Source organism: Parasteatoda tepidariorum, chromosome 4 (genome assembly GCF_043381705.1).
Source record: "Parasteatoda tepidariorum isolate YZ-2023 chromosome 4, CAS_Ptep_4.0, whole genome shotgun sequence".
In the NCBI taxonomy this organism is placed as follows: Eukaryota; Metazoa; Arthropoda; class Arachnida; order Araneae; family Theridiidae; genus Parasteatoda; species Parasteatoda tepidariorum.
The window spans coordinates 68,845,050-68,863,296 of NC_092207.1; the positions used below are offsets into that span (position 1 = coordinate 68,845,050).

Sequence of the window (18,247 nt, forward strand, 5' to 3'; positions counted from 1 at the left end):
TAATCCGCCAACTACTGAAGATATTTTACGTCAGCACTGTGGCTGGTGTGAATCGGAAGCAGAATTCGTATCAAACCGGCCAAACTGAGATTCGAACCCTGATCACCTGATTCGGAGGTGAACGATCCATCCACTAGCCCACCACGGCTCTTTTTTTTGTTTGTTTTATTTTATGTTTCATAACAGTCGGTGAACAGCTGACCAAATTTTGTCCGGGAGACTACTAATGTTCAACTCCGAAGCCTTGTAATTTTGAACCAATTCAGAAGACAAGGAAACTCCTGGATCAGTACCCCCAGAGTTATGATTTGGTATGGGAACATGGAGGACTTTGTGACCAGACAGATTTAACGCGCACCAGTCACCATTTACTACACGGGGAGTCTTCAGCAGGTGGGGATCGAACCCACGACCTTTTGGGCATGGGCCCAGTGCCCTACCAACCAGGCTATTTCGGCCCTTTTTTGTTTGTTTGTATTTGTTACTCGCTTCTTATATTAAATTTATTAAATGCTTCGATTATCAGAGATACAAAGCTGCATATTTTTTTGGGGGGCAGGTCAGCAAAATTCATCTCCATTCGAAAAATAATATTTAAATCTCAAAACTGTTGGGAACATTTTGACGAATTTTAAAAAATGCAAAAATACCTCACAATGATAAATAAATAAAAAAAAAAGATTGATCTGTAATTTTACCCACTTTTGGGATAAAAACAGTTTTAAAAAGAAACCAATATTCTTTGTTTACTCTATAGGTCTAAAACGAGGAATAATGCAATCACTAATCCGTCAACAGCATTACTGACATAATATTAAAAAAACTTTAAATTGTACTTGTAAATGCTATTATAAGTGTTCTTTTAAAAATATTTGTTAGTGCAATATTTTAAAAAGGGTAACCTGATTTAAACATGCCTTTTTGTTGTCTCTTATACCTATTTAACTTCTCTGCAGTTAATAAATTTGACATTAAACCTTGCATTATGAAATTCCATAATAAATAAACAAGTTATTTTAAAAAGGCATTCTGAAAACAAAATATGCATTATAGTTTGACTAAAATAAAGTGTTGTTGTTTCTAATGCCACTTGCCAATACTAGCAAGCCTGCTTGGTGAAACCAAGCGAATTTAAGGCAGTTGGTGCGCTTCTTGTTTTCAGTAGCGCCATCCATAGACTTCAGCCACACACACGTCACAACCTGGCTTAGCAGGAGGATCCATTCATGCATTCATCCACAGACAGTAATTTTGACCTGAACCAGAGAACGATCAATCTCCAATTCAGAACCCCCAGAGACCAAACATGTAAGGTCACAAATTCCTTCGATTCCCATAACAAATTATTCCTCTGAGGGTATTGGATCGAAGATAGATCCTTCTGGTGTTCAGGTCAAAATTACGATCCGCGAATGAATGAAAGGATGTATGAATGGGTCCGCCCTATAAACGGGTTGACGTATGGGTGTTGCAGAAGTCGAATTCTTTTCCATAGATGGCGCCACTGGAAAATAAGAAAAATCGCACCCTCAATGCGTAAATAGCTTACAGCAAGAACATTATACAACTTTTTTCCTACAGCTTTAATAAGATGTTTAATTTTATTTTTTCCCATCAGCTGATCAGTTGGAACGGTAAGATGGTTAGTATGAAGGTTGAAACAACGTACTACAAAGTTTTCAACAGTGACTTCGAGTTTCAGCTATTCTCTCTAAGAGTAATTACATAAAGAACTTCGAAGCTATGTACCTTTTTTATGTATTAGTTTGAAGAATTAAAAGTAATAATTACCAACTCCAAAAACCTTTATTTCGCAAAACCTCAAACTGTCAAATCTGCTGTATACTTGCAATGTGACATATTGACCATAGACTGGTTGAGAACAATTGACCTTCCAGACATGAAATTCACGATTGGTGACTGGATAGACTGCACATGTGTAAGCATTCAAAAACTTCCCAACTTCCGTATGAGGAATGCCATATGAAAGATCGTCGTAATACTTGATGTAAGTATCAACAAGTCCCGTATCATCCACTACTACCCGGAACCCCCGTAAACTTTTATCTGAAATAAGCGAAATAATTAGACTGCATAAGTAAGAAATCAAAAATGCATTAAAACTAAAGGTTATGTGAATTATTTGATAAAAATAAAATTTCACGAATTTTTTTTACAAAAGTAAATGTCATAATGCACTAAAGAAATGCCATTAACACAAAAATTGTAAATGTACAGCGTGATAGTGGGTCACCGATTTTTCTTCAAATAATCAATTAGTAAAAGCTCCCTCTTATTTCGCGTGCGCCTTCTTGGAATGACCGGTATTTAGCCACCCACAGCTGTGTGTCGGACAGAAATAAGCAGGTTACGTGAATCTGCAGGCAGAAATAGACTAGTGGTATTTAAACCAAGACGTTACCTCCGAATTTTCATTTATGCATTTGAAGCAACATAAAATGACTTAATTTAATCTTTAAGTTTTTCTTTTTTTACCATAGCGCTCCAGTCCATAGATTAAAGAGACTTTCTCGGACTACAAAAAGTGAGGTGACGTCACGAGTTTTCCTGAATTCACAAAAAAATTAACCTCAGAGGAAGGTTTTCTTGAATACACCTTGGAACTGAAAAAGTACTTATCCCTTGCATGTAGTCACCGTTAAACAAAGCTTTCGCCATCTATTAAAGATTGCCCTTCAACTTCTTGAAAGAAGATGCCTTCTCTCCGTGGTGACTCCTTGGCGCCTGTTAAGCTGCCAGATATTAACAATCACTTTCTCCAAATGTGGAGATCAAGATCTCGATTTCGATCCATAGACTCTGGAGAACTCGAAATCAAGATCTTCACCAGAATCAATAAAAATCTGTTATTACCTGACTTTTTCCAGTTTCCTGAACTTGTATTGATAATTCTTTTAGTAGGCTCAGCAAAATTCTAGCAGGTTGTATATACTTAATATATTTAAAAGATAAATCTACCGACGAGAATACAGTTTTGCGGCTTAACGTAATTGTACTTTCACTTGTCATGGTCAAATTTATTTTGAATGTATTAACAGATTACGAAAAAACTACTACCGTATATCTTTACAAAAAATATTCATTAATTTTTTTATAAAAATCTAATTTCATTCTCTTAATTTATGTATAGTAAAAATTAAATTAACTAATGGCGCAAATATAAGTAGCGAATTTAGTAATGGCACATAGAGTTATTCGGAAAATAAACATAAAGAAGATCTCTTTTTAGATACACTGTCTTAAATCAAAATGTGCCTCGCAGGGCATTTTGTTTATTTTCGATTATTTGAATATTACTTAAAGATTTGAATAAACAGGAGAGTCTTAGGCTTGGATTAATTTTATAATAGGGCTGCGGTATTTGATGTTATTAGTTTCCTTTTGAAATGCTTAAAAACGTGACCCAGCTAAAAACAAAAAGCAATTTTTCTTAAAATACTTTTGCTAACAATCTAAATATTAAAAAAAGGGGAAAAGGGGAGATGAAAAAGTGCTTAAAAAAGACTATTTAAAAAGCAACTTTCAAAATTAGTTAGAAACATGTTGCTATTCAACTTCTGCAGCATGCCAGATCAATTTCAATTTAAACATTTGGACAGACTTCTAACAATTTCGTCCTCAAAGTGTGCCATATTATTGCTACAAAATTCGTTACAAACATGTTGCTATTCAACTTCTGCAGCATGCCACATCAATTTCAATTGAAATATTTGCCCAGACATCTGACAATTTCGTCCTCAAAGTGTGCCATATTATTGCTACAAATAACGCTTATTCTAAAAACATTCTAAAAACTTAAAGTTCCTCACAATTGGTAACACCATCCGTTGAGAAATTTGATATTTATTGAGAACAAATTCATGGTGTGCAAAGTAAAATTCAACAAACCGCATATTTTTATTTATATTTATTTTTTAGCTGATTTTCCTTTTTGTCCTCAATAACTTTTTCAATACTTAGCATTCAATTAATAATGTAATAAATTAATAATGCAGCCAATTAATTATGTAATCAATTGATCATGTAATCAATTAATCACGTAATCAGTTAATCATGTAATCAATTAATCACGTAATCAGTTAATCATGTAATCAATTATAAATTTTAATCAATCTTTTTTAGCAATTATACTTACAAATATCATAGTAGCAATAGTAGATGGCAATGCCTTTCTCATACGTATCTTTATCTATATTTGGATGCATTCCACCATATTTCGGTAAACCATCTTCTTTTTCCATTTTCTTCCATGGTTCTACATCTTCATTGAAATGGAAATAGTGCTCCATTTCCGACATCCCTTCTACTTTCTGACAGTTGTCGCCATACTTAAAAAGATAAAATGGATCATCATTTGGTAAAATTATGGGATTGTCTGCACGATCGTCATCCCGACAGCAAAAGTTGATGGTGGTGGTTTGGGATGTATAATTACCCTTCGGATAAAATCCATCAACTTTGTTGTGCGAAGGTGAATTATGAGTATCTCTTAAAGTAATATTACCATTGGTAAATTTTGGTGGACAAGAGTCACCATATTGAAAAATGCAATATTTCCCTGCAGGCCACTCTTGTGAAGAATTAGTTGAATTGTAGTGAGAAGTTTTCATACAAAAGTGCTGTACCACACCACTTCTTCTTTGAACACCCTCAACTGTTTCTTTCTGCAAACCACCTGAAATAATATAGTTAATATAAATCAAATACGAAATATATCACATCATAAACTAATCAGTTTTAAGTTCAACCCTGATTTCAAAAATAAATCTTGATGAAATATATGTTACTGTGAGTGACCGAAATTCATTGTTGTTGACTTCCTCCCGTGGATGTTGACAAGCACTTAGTCGCTTTGGTAAATGTCCGAAATATACACCCAGGTCTAGCTAAGTGCCACTGCCTGGTATACATTTGTCTGGTGTACCCTACACTGATGTTTTCTTATAAGGTTCTAGCAAATTCTCAACTTACCTTTCAAGAGGCATCCTTCTGACCAGTGAAGTACCTTTGTATCTTGTATTATGTCATACTGAATATCGTGGTATCGATATCCTGTTTTCCATGTAAAATTCTTGCTTGACGGACAACCTGACACTGGCATAGGTAGACCATACAGTCCTTCTGGCCACATTAACTTACTTTCCCCTAGCTGGAATACATATCATTATGTACTGGTGCGGTAAAAAAAAAAAACTGGACAAACAATTTTTTCATGTAATTTTATGAAAAATAAATAAATTAACAAAATATAACTAGATGTATATACACTATCCGGCCAAAAATAACATGCACACCGGAAGTCAATTCCAATGGCCACCTATCAAAAACTGGTGGAAAGTCTTCTCAGACGTGTGCAATCTGACATCGATGCAAAAGGGGGACCGACATCATATAAATATGTACCTCAGGGTGCTCTAAGTCCATACCACGGGGTGTCCAGATACTTTTAGTCAGATTGTGTATGCATAATATGTATGTGGAGAATATGTTAAATGATAATATTAGTAATTACGCTTTAAAAGTTAATACTTGAATAAATAGAAACATCAGAAACGTGTTTACAATCTATACATTTCCATTTAAACCATTTACTTAAACATTCGGCCAAATAAGTTTATTACTTGTTCCTGAACTTCCAAAAGCACGTTTGTCTGGATAAAACTAGTTATTTAATCTATATATGGTGACAGCCCTGACGGATCTGGTATATAGGTCATCATAATTTATTTTAGTTCTATTCAAAATTTGTAACTTCAGTAAATCTTATAAAATATTTATTAAAAGAACCAGAATAACTGAGATTTCGAATTGTAATTGACATCAGAAGGTTCTTGATTTAAAAGTAATCGATAAAATGTGACTCTTTTAAAGCCAAAACGAAACTTTACGTGAATTTCAAAGTTGCAGTCTGTTGAAATGACGAGTGAGTTATTGAACAAATGAGTCAAAGCACTCTAAACGTCTTTCTACGAGGAAAGCACGAGAACCAAATGCTTAAAATGCTAATTCTTTCAATGCTAAAAATGCTTAAAATAGTTCAAAACGGAAAATTAAAATTTTTTTAATTTTTTACACGGGGGAAAGTGGGGTGAACCAAGTAGTGGGTACTTTGATTTTAGAGAAATTATTTCTGTTTTCTAGAGAACAAACTCTGAATTACACTTTACTAATCAAGAAGAACCTATCATATTGGCATGTAATTGTTGATTAATTCTCGACGTCTGTGTAAATAAGTTTGTTTTGCTGTGTCAACTTTTTAAAGTTTTCTTGTTTTTAAGTTATTCTTACTTATATGCTATTACAGTCATAAAAATTGTTTTTAGTTCAGCTTATCATAAGCTTACTAAATATTTATACTCTAACAAACAGTAAGGATGTAGCCTGATAACTGCCTTAAAAATTGTTCTGTTTCATTTCAATAATTTATACTCACAGTCTAAGACCAGGTACTACTGATCCGGAGCCACATCCCCCTCGAAATGCGTCTGTGCTGAACCCACGACAGCTGCAATGCAGCAGAGGAAGAGGAAAACTACATCCCAGGTTGAACATACGGGCACCAGAACAAAATTTATTGCAGGCCCTATCCCCAAAACACTAAGTTTTATTTTCATATTTTGTCGAATTTAAACGATCCTTTATTCAGAACTGCAGTTTTTATAAAGCTATAAGGAAATTCTCTACCATTTTTCTATAAAAAACATTAATGAAAACTATATTTTTTGGTCGGGCAGTCAGCCGCTCTGGGCCTTGGAAAAATTGTCCCTCATTCCCCCTTACTCCCCCCTTGCGTGCGGACCTGACTACTGTTAAGTATGAATAATAATAAGTTATAGCCTTTCATACAGATAGATGGCTGTCGGGGATGTTTAATTGCGTTAAGATGATGTAAGTACCACAGAGGTGTATAAAATCTGATTGATAGTAGTCGACCATTCGGTCGCGTTCTTAAAATGTTAGATGTCTTATTTGTAATAAATGTGCCTGTGAAAAAATTATTGATATTGACTAATTTAGGTTTTAACAACTGACTTGAATGTTAGAGGCAATTAAATCAACATTCAAATGAACAAAAATTATCATCTGATATTAATTATTTTGCAATATTAATACTACTGCTTAATTTTGGTTACACAATTGACTTGAATGATGTTTCAATTCAATAATAATAACACGATGATATTTTATTAGATTTTTGCCGACCTTAGATTCAGATCTTGTGCTATGAATTTCAATTCCATGAATAAGATGACGCTTCTGCAAATTGACTTGCCACCAAGGATCTGTCTCAAACTTTGTAGCCGTACAGATAGAAAGAGTCTTCAATGTCTCGCTATTTCCATCTACACCATAAAACGCATACCTTTCGTCTCTTGTACTAGATTGTTTAGCTGGTTTACCTTTAGCTATATTTCTTATATCCTCTAATCCTAAATTGAAAATAAATTAATTATTATTTTAACAGCAGTAGGATTTATTAACAATAACTTATGAAGACGAGTACTCATTTTTGTCAATAAAATAATATCCTCAAGATCATGAAGACTAGTATTAAATATTTTTAAGTAAGTTAAAATAAAATTACTGTTTCATAGCTTAAGAAAATTATTTTAAAGCGTTCACGTAAATAATACGCAAACACATATATAAGTAATTGACACATGTTAAACCATATTATGGTCCTGATATGTTCCAATCGAAAGGGGGGGGGGGAGGAATAACCTATATTTGTATAGTGTAATTCTTTTCGGCTTTATTCATTAAGTGGAAAATGAAATAATCCTTACTTTAGTATCAATTTCTATTATTTATATTAGCTACATTCCTTACATCTTATAATCATTTATTTTAATCATTCATTACATTTTTTAAGTTTAAACAAGCTTAATTAGTCCTTGAAACAAATCATTACTCTTTTATCTGATTAAAAACTGCGCTCGCTTCAGAAATACGTAAACAGAAAATAACAGTCAATGTGTTTCAAGTGCTCAGAAACAGGCGCCCATTTCCAAGAATTTGCTAAGCGAGAATGAGTAGAAACAAAAGGGATTTTAAAATATAAAACAAAAAGTTGCCAACAATAGAGGGGAAAATAAAGACGAAAAACTGAACTAAAAAGGAAACTCAGCTGAGAGAGAAGAAGATTTTCAAAAAAACTGAACAAGAAAGACCACAGCTGCCCCCAGGCCCTGTTACTCTAATTGCAATTATAATTTTAGATCTACGTAAATCTACTCTTTCAACGTTGACACTTGTACCATAATATAGTGCAAAAAATGTCCAACCTTAGTAAATTGTCAGATTAAAACATATTTTTGTTCACGTTTCACCATAATGCCGTGATATCAATATCAGATATTTCTGAACCAATAATATAGTTCAATTTGAAGGATATAGTACTAAACATTATATCCCAAAATGTTTTAGATATAAACATTGGGATATAATGTTAAATGTAAGTCATTTAAATTTTGGTGGTTAAAATATAATATAAATGTATCCGAATACAAAGCGCTCTTATTNAATTTTGGTTATACAATTGACTTGAATGATGTTTCAATTCAATAATAATAATACGATGATATTTTATCAGATTTTTGCCGACCTTAGATTCAGATCTTGTGCTATGAATTTCAATTCCATGAATAAGATGACGCTTCTGCAAATTGACTTGCCACCAAGGATCTGTCTCAAACTTTGTAGCCGTACAGATAGAAAGAGTCTTCAATGTCTCGCTATTTCCATCTACACCATAAAACGCATGCCTTTCGTCTCTTGTACTAGATTGTTTAGCTGGTTTACCTTTAGCTATATTCTTTATATCTCCTAACCCTAAATTGAAAATATAATAATCATTATTTTAAAAGCAGTTGGAATTATTAACAACAACTTATAAGGATGAGTCCTTGCTTTCGTCTTTAAAATAATAAAGAGACGTTTTCCTCGTGTTCATGAAGACAAGTATTAAACATATTGAAATAGGTTAGAATAAAAGTACTGTTTCGCAACTCTGAAAAAATTATTTTAAAATGTTTACGCAAATAATACGCTACACATATATAAGTAATTGATACATGTTAAGCCATATTATGTTTAGTATAGTTCCCTCCGGCTTTATTCATTAAGTTGAAAATGAAATAATCCCTATTTTAGTAACAGTTATAAATACTTATATCAGCTATATTCCTTAAATCTTTTAATCATCCATTACATTTTATGTTGAGACAAATTAATCATTACTCTTTTACCTCATTAAAAACTTCATTCGCTTCAAAAATATGTAAATAGGAAATAATAGTCGATATGTTTCAAGCATTCCCATTTTCGAGGACTTGCCAGACGAGAATGAAAAGAAACAAAAGTAATTTGAAGTATAAAAATAAAGGTTTCAGAACAGAAAAGGGAAAAATAAAAGTAAAAAACAAGACTAAAAAAACCACGGTAGTTGAGATAGAAAAAATATGAAATACCTAACTAAGAAAACGACAGTGGCCCGAAGAGGCAAATATTAGGAGCAAATCTGACTCCTATTGATTTTCTATAACTTTTGTTTCTTCTTATTCACGTCTGGCAAGTTCAGGAAAATAGGCCCCTGTTTTTTAGAGCTTGAAACATGTTGATCGTTACTTTCTTTTAATATATTGAAGCAAATGAAGCTTTTAATCACATTATATCTTGCCGCTTCAGTTTCATTTGGATTATTTATTTAATCAATACTCAAATCGCAATTGCAATTATAGATCTAATCAACGTTGACACTTGCCCCGTAATATAGTGCAAAAAATGTCCAACCTTAGTAAACTGTCAGATTAAGACGCATTTTAGTTCACGTTTCACCATGATGCCGTGATATTAATATGAGATATTTCTGAACCAATAATATAGTTCAATTTAAGGGATATATTACTTAATATTATACTCCGAAATGAGTCAAATAAATTTAGTTTAACGCGTGAGTCAAATACATTTTGGTGGTTAAAATATAATATATATGATATAAATGTATCCAAATACACAGCGTTCTTATTAATATATTTGAATGAATGGCACTCGTATGACTTACTTGAATCGTCTGTTGGTCGACGAGCGATTCCTCTATACATCGCATGAAATCCTCTGCCGTTGCCAATTTTTTTCCATCTTGTAACATAAACAATCGTCATCGTACTAGATGCAGAATATATAATACCTTCTCTATTAAGGTTACAAAAACCTCCAATGAGATTGTTTCTTGTGGCTTTTTCTCCATTATACAACCATAGAACACCACTCTCTGTGGAACAGTTTCTAGATCCTGGAACACTTGGTACATCGAAATCTTGGAACACCAATTGTATGATATAGTTTTGCTGAACACGTAATATCCAAGTGTGGTTGTATTCAACAAAGACTTCCGATAAAAAATAGTAAACCGGTGGAAAAGGATAACTAAAAAATAAAATGAAACATAATTTTAAATCATTATCATATAGTATTAATAATACTAAGGTTGTGATAGCAATCATAAGATGGTAACTAAAAATGGAGACATCTTAAGAAAGAAGATAGTGTCTCCAATAAATACCACACTATAATAATAGTAGTCATAAATTTGTATAGTAGTAACAATACTGACGTCTTAAGGTTGTTTTTCAGTGGCTTCCTCGCCCTATAAAGTTATGCTTTTTTTCGAATAATATGCTATTTTCATAACTTCAGTGAGTTTGCAACAGTTACTCTTGAATGCTAAGACAAGTTTAGCCTATCTAAAGCTAGCGCTGTCTATGCTTATTCAGAAAATGACGCAAAACATCAATATGGGGAAAGGTCACAGTTTTGTGGAATTGAAAATCGTTTGTGGTCTAATTTTCTTAATATTTAAAAACTTACTCCAATGATGCATTATCTGAGCTTCGTCATTTTAGAATGAAAATTCTAACAGACAGTGTATTTGGAGACATTGCCTACATGCTTTTGTCGATAGTATATTAGACAGGTGTATGCTCCTGAATATGACGACAAGTATTAAAGGTTTTGAAATAGAATCGAATAAAAATATTCTTTCGGAATTCGGAAAAAAATTATTTTAAAACGTTCGCGTAAGTAATGCGCTACACATACATCACTAAATGATACATGTTGAACCATTATAACTTTATTTCCGAATTAATACGTTTGTAATCGTTTTAAATATCAATCAGTTATATTTTTATTGAAAATTTAAAAGTATTTATTGAATCTATAATTTTTTTTTGTATAGCTTAGACAAGTAGAAGTTATTCACCAAGTTAAAAATAAGCGAAGCAAACAATGTATATTTCTCACTTTTTATTTATTGATAATCAGTTAATTTTATAGCCAAATTATAATTATTTAATTCAAAATATATAAAATTAAGTAACTTATAAATGAACTTTAAAACAATTTCGTGGAATAAAATTAGTGATTGATTTAAAAGTTCATTACTATGTTTTTCACACACATTAATTTTACTTTTCCGAAAATAATCTTTTCTGAAAAAAAAATCTATCAAGAATAGATTATCAACATTCTTACTAAATGTCACAGACTACACCCTCTTTCTCGTAATAAATTCTTACTGTTCAATAACATTTTAACGTAAAAAATAAATAAGTTCTAATTCTTACTCCTTAGAAGTAATGATTCCACAAACTCCACTGCAATATGTTATTCCCTTATTTACTCCCAATCCTGCATTGCATCCTCCACATTCTGAAAGAGGGATATTTTTTGAAAAAAGTTTTGATAAACTGCAATTTGTAGTAAAAAGAACATACTCAATCTCATTGCGAAACCAAAGAGTTTAGTGGAAAGCCATGTTTTCAGCCATATTAGGGACATGTTGAAAGGAAAGAAAAACCAAATCAATATCATCTTTTATTTTTTATTTTATTTTTTATTTTATTTATTTATTTTTTTATATATGATTTGAAACGAAATTAATATCATCTTTGTTTTTCTGCATCGTGGGAACCATTTTGAATAATAAAATTTTTTACCTTGATTTCTAATTTACCATTATAAAGAAAAGATATTTATTGTCAACTTTAAAATATTTATGATTAACATAGCATTGTCGCAGAGTAAAATTTAAACTGTCACTTCACTGTCTCGTCTATGAACATACAAAGACAAATTCCCAGAGCAATCTTACTATATAAAACGTTAATACGTACGTATGTATGTATGTATCAATAAAACCGATGATATTTCTTTTCTCGCGCTGGCAACAGTTTTCATTTTTAATTGTTAGGTTTCGGCGCGCAAGAGCACGTAGTGAGCAACCAGATAACAATAACCAGAGTGAGCATTATCAGGTTGTTCAATTCAGATTCATGCACTAAAAACATGACAATATTTAATTTAAACTCAATTAGGAATTAATTAATTAATTGAAGTGAGAATGCTTTAAAAGGCCGCTGTTGNTTGTAAATTTTAAATGTCATAGCCAAAATAGCAAAGGATATCTCTTTGCGGAGGACCTATTAAATGATACTAATTCTCATTTGTGATACACTGAGAAGAAAACTACGAAAATCTCCTACTCTTTTACTGAAGTTAAGATAATTCTATGATCAATGACACTACAGTTGATGAGAGCTGTACACGAATTGATTTTTTATTAACGGGATTCAGACCTGGGTCGCTGTGTGGGCAATTCAATGCTTTATTTCCTGAGCCATTCTATTAAAATCACTCTTTATGAAATATGCATAAAAATGATCCCATGCAACTTTGTTAAAAGAAAAATGTAATGTATCAGCAAATATAATACACCAGCTGCTAACACAGATTGTTTTTGAATCACTGCCCCAAAAACACATTTATCGAGTCAATTCCAATGCAGAAAATGAAATAATTTACGAATAAGGAATCGAAAATTAATATCATTAATATAATATAATATAATTAATATAATATAATTAATGCAATATAATTAATTATATCGTGAAAATCTATATACTTTTAGTCACACATGAAATAATAAACAAGTTAGCTTTATTTCATTGTTTATAAAAATGTGTAAAAATAGAATGAAAAGTATTACATAAAATAAAAATTGTACTGACTAAATACTTTTTTTCTTGCTTATTTCAGCTTTTAGCTTTCGTTCAGTATTTCAATGTAATTAAATTTATTTATATTTATTTATATGAAGCAACTTTTTATGAAAAACCTTTTGCTTACTATTTTTAATTACTATCAATAATATTAATCAAAAACATTTTTCCTGTTGCTTTTTACATTAAAAACTATAATCCTATCTCAAATAGAACAAATAATATTAATCAAATAGATTAAATTAGAGCTTATGTAATGAGTCTCATTTTTTAATTTCTTTACTAGGAAATTTGACTCTAAAAAATTTTAATTGTCCTTCTGCTGATCTTTGCTTTTTTGTCTGATAAAATCTGATTTTTTGGCTTTTTTGTCCGACTCATATCTATTAATATGAGGATAGTTTAAAACCTGAAAAATTGGTCGTTTTGAAGATTACGTAGTATGCTTTTACTTCAAGTCACTCATAATGTTGCAATTTCCCGTGATGTTTAGTCCTCTAATGTCTAGTACAAATATAATCTCCATGCATAGTAACAAGCAAATTCTATTAAGAGAATAATCCCAAGAAACGGAAGTGGGAAGATATATTTGTTAATGTAAAATTTTGATTAGTTTAAAAAACGATTATGGGGAAAATAGTGGAGATGTTTCGAGCACTCGAAAATAGGCACACATTCTCAGACATTCACCAGACATGAATGACGGAAACAGAACAAAATCGGAAGAGAGAACTCGGAGTTTCTCACAAAAAAAGGGAAATAAAATAAGGATGAAAAAAAGGAAAAATTGCTGTAACGAAGAACAATTCAAAGCAAAATGCAATTTAAAGTGCTTTTTTGTTATTTGAGTTTTGTTTTGGTTAAGCATTTGTTCGGAAATTAATTTCGTTTTCTCCCATCAGCGAATTTAATTATATTTTTATCATGTAAACTTCACACTAAGTGGCAAAATCATTATATATTGACGATTGATATAGCAAGACTTGCTTAAGAAAAAGTTCAATTGTTTAAGAAAAAGTTCAATTGTCATACTCAGTTTCTTGGTTGGTGCCCTTTTAAATATGGATAGTTAAAAGCAACCTTTTCGGCATATTATAGTCTTTTTACTATCGTAAAAGTAAAAATTATGTTATAGCAACAAAAAAATAGGAACAGTGTATGGAAAAGATGCATTCATTGACAAAACGCCAGTGCCAAAATTGGTTTTCAAAATTCAGATCTGTCAATTTTGATATTGAAGAATCACTTCTCTTGGAAAGCCAGTCTAAGCTTATTTAAACACAATAAAGATATTGATTAATCTCTACCGGCGAATACCAACTAGTTAGTTCACTGACGAGTAACAACTCGTTAAAATGTAAAATGCATCGAATTCGAACGCTCATGATCATTTGAAAAGCTGAGATTTAATCTAAAAAAATTGACTTATAGTATCCTCATATTCTTACGGAAAGAATCTAAGGAATAATCACGTTAACATCAATGTTCCGTGTCTCAAACACGATTATCCATGTCCAAGAAACGCCATTTACCAAGAAAATTATCCATATTTGGAGTGCATCCTCACTGGGAACGAGAAACAGGTTGTCTATAATATTTGTGGTAGTATCTACAAAATATTTTATCCGGTAAAACTTTTACTTCATATGAAGAGATCAAAAAACACTTGGATCAGTTTTTTGCCAGAAAAGACTAAAACTTTTTTGGGAGTTAAATAATGTTACTTACAGAAAAATGACAAAAGATATTAGACCAGATTGGACAATAATTCAATAAAATATTTTTACACTATCGTTTCGAAAATGAAAATCATTTTTCATTTTCATAAAAAAAATTACTTTTCTAATACTCAATACTATTATCTAGAGAGCGAACAACTATTTTCGAACATTTGAAACACGTCACTTTTTTGCCTCCACGTCAATTTTTGTAGCAAATGAAGATTTTTACTTAAACGAGAAAATTTTTTTCCTTGTTTAAGCAAAACAATTTTTAAGTGTTAAAGTGAGAACTCAATAGTCTTACTATAAGAGATAACAAAATAATAAGAAAAAAATTACCGGTGCGCCGAACAGAAGCCTTGAAACCTTTACCTAACTTGAGATTTGAATCTTGATTGCATGTTGTAAGCGTAATATTGAGAACAGTCCTTGCTCCTTCAGACACGTAATATGGCGGACTTTTCTGTCGAGAAATTACAATTTTTCTAGAATTCTCTGCGTCAATCATGACAGTTACTGCACTTTTACATCGAGGCACTGTGTTGTATGCACCAAAATGTACGACATCATAATCTGAAAACACTAATTCCATGGTTTCCCCTTTCGGGATCTTCACTGTCCATGTATAACGGTGAAAAGCTGGCGGGTATTTACTTTTGTCTTTCTCCGTGTTGTATCCAGGTGATGTGAAGTTAACAGGAGCAGTCAGAACATTCATAAGAATTTCTACGTGAAAAAAGAAGAACTAACGTAAATTTAAAAAAAAAATATTACAAGCCAATGAAATGCATAACTTTAAAAGCCTAATTTGTAAATGATATTCTTAAATGATCGCCTTTAATGAAGATTTTTATTACATTTTTCATACAATTTGAATGATTAATGCATAATTGTTTAACGATCTCTCTGTCAATGTAAAATTAAATAACTTTTTCACCATCAAATTCGAGTAAAGCCGACATAAACTTTTTGATGTCCTTCCAGCTCGTCTTAGGATTCCAGTATAAATCAACTACTTCGGGTAAATAGACAATCAATATGTGTCGAAATTGTGTTCAAAAAATTATTATCTCGTAAACCTAAGTATTTAAAGTTCTTAATAGTTCTTAATTTATCATCGTTTGATTGTAATTGTCTTAATTATCAAAATTGGTGTTCTAATTTGAATAATTGCATCAAACGTCCGTTTTCAACTTCGCTTATGTTTTGCAGTATTGGTGAAACGACATTCCTTAAAATAAGAATCATTAAACCATAAATGAAATAACTACTTAAATCAAATTTTTATTGTTCAATAAGTGTGATTATGTGTGTAATATATTGTGCTCAATAAGTTGTGCTCAATATCTCTTAAACTTAATTTCAAATATTTAAAATTTATAATTGTTTATAATTATCGTTTGATTGAAGTTGTCCTTATGATCAAAATTAGTATTTAGATTTGAAAAATTGCACCAAACATTCGTTTTCTACTTCACCAATGTTTTTGCACTACTGTTGAAAAGACATTCCTTAAAATGAAAATCATTAAACCATAAATGAATAAACTATTTCAACCAAATATTTATGAGAAATGATCGGAAACTTATTTTAAAATCGTATTTTTGGAAAATTACACATTCTAGAAAGAAAATTGAGTTTGACATTTCATCCCAATAGAATCCGAAAGAAAATGTCTAGGGAATCTGTTATCCAAACAATAAAGCAGTTTTACTGTTCAACCAGTTTCCAAACAAATTGAAGTCGCCGCTTTCGAATTAATTATGTATCTGAACAGTCGTTGCAACAACAGAAAATTCTTAATGACTTCTATTGATATATTACATTTTTATATATTTTATAGAGTTAGAGATTGGTGGGAGGGGTTTTTTCGTATGTCAGCACTATTTTATTTTAGTACCGGCGTTGAACTGTCTACCCAATACTAAGTTTACGACTATCAATGTTCAACTCCGTAGCCTTGTAATTTTGAATCCAACCCTAAAGAAAAGGTAATTCCTAGATCAAGTATTAGGACAAACTGGCATTTTTTAATGGAACTAAACCGCATTTGCGTTACATGGTAAAGTAAACCACATAAACCTCCCACGGTTAGCCAGACCATTCTAACCCACGAGCCCACTTCCACTGAGGGCATTTTAATTCAGCACTGAGCTCGGTGCTTGCCGGTAGGGGAGTTAATGCCTCCCAACTACCTCTGGGATTTGAATCTGGATCGCTTCATTGGGAGGCGAACGCTTTATACGCTGAGTCACCGCGGCCCATGACAACACTATTAAGTGGTTTAGGTGTTTATAATAAAGAGTTATTCTGCTGTGCTTTAAACTTTGCTACGTGTTGATCCCTAATATCCTTGAACTTCAATAACTTTATGTTGAACCATAATGGCTTGAATTAATTCTTGTTCAATTGATTTACACGATACTGGAGTTCAATTTAAAAGGAAACAGGATTCAATTTAACACTTTATTTAAGTTGCATTAAATTTGCATGATATTATGGTTCAACACTGAAGCAATTTTTCTCAGAGCGAAATTAAAATATAAACTTGGCTAAATTGTAATAAAAACAAGATTTTAATAGTTGCAATTTTTATACCAACCGCGATGTTTCTCAGCTCTGCATATGAGTGGTCCAAGACGGTGTTTTCCAGCTTCATTCACCTCTCCCGTATCACCAAACCGAAGTTGAAGAACCGGTAATCTTTTAGAATCCAAAAGCAAACCAGAATCTTCCAGCCATTTCAGTTTGTTGTTATCGTCACAGTTGCATGTGCTGTTACGTTTTGTTTCTTTACAGTATGGGTGGCAACCACAACTTCTACTATCTGTTTCAGCCCCACCCCAATAATATTGGTCTCTCCAATATCTACCTATCCACCTAGGAAAGGAATCTGCCTTAATTAAATAAAATTAATTAAAACCTATTAAACATTTCTAAATGTCTATATCATCGCTTCTAAAATTCGTAAGCGACACCATTGTTTTGAGTTTTCCCACTTAAGACCTGGTTTCTTAGGACAAGCGCCTTATCTGGGCGTCAGCGTTAAGTTGACGTTACCCTGACGCCAACAAAATACTGGTTTGTTAGCTCAAGGTCTGGTTTCTTAAGGTCTGGTTTCTTAGGACAAGCGCCTTATCTGGGCGTCAGCGGAAAGTTGACGTAGAGCTGATGCCAAAAAAATACTCTTTTGTTAGCTCAGCGTGAGCAGTCGGTTCAACGCAGACATTATCTCTCATTGCGCATGCGTTAATAACGTAAACAAATATTTATTTTGAATTTGTATTGATTTTGTTATTGTCGACCAGTGTTTTAGAGAACAAATAATGACTTTGTTCAAGAAAAAACACATTATAGCTGAGCTAAATGAAGAGTGCTATGTTTAATGAAGAAGCTATGTTTAATGTCAAAATCAAAATCTTGGCTGATTTCAATGTGCTGTTG

General features: G+C 32.0%; 1 protein-coding gene across 1 annotated transcript in view; it reads right to left on the minus strand.

Moving 5' to 3' along the window:
- The window catches only part of LOC107445139 (uncharacterized), a gene marked incomplete at its 3' end in the record, with an annotated part of 82,725 nt that overhangs the window by 53,104 nt on the left and 11,374 nt on the right, over window positions 1–18,247 (minus strand). Inside the window, 8 exon segments of the mRNA XM_071180002.1 lie at window positions 1,792–2,067; window positions 4,157–4,696; window positions 4,993–5,170; window positions 8,627–8,853; window positions 10,085–10,449; window positions 11,649–11,733; window positions 15,143–15,529; window positions 17,406–17,683. Coding sequence (XP_071036103.1) covers window positions 1,792–2,067; window positions 4,157–4,696; window positions 4,993–5,170; window positions 8,627–8,853; window positions 10,085–10,449; window positions 11,649–11,733; window positions 15,143–15,529; window positions 17,406–17,683 — 2,336 coding nt within the window.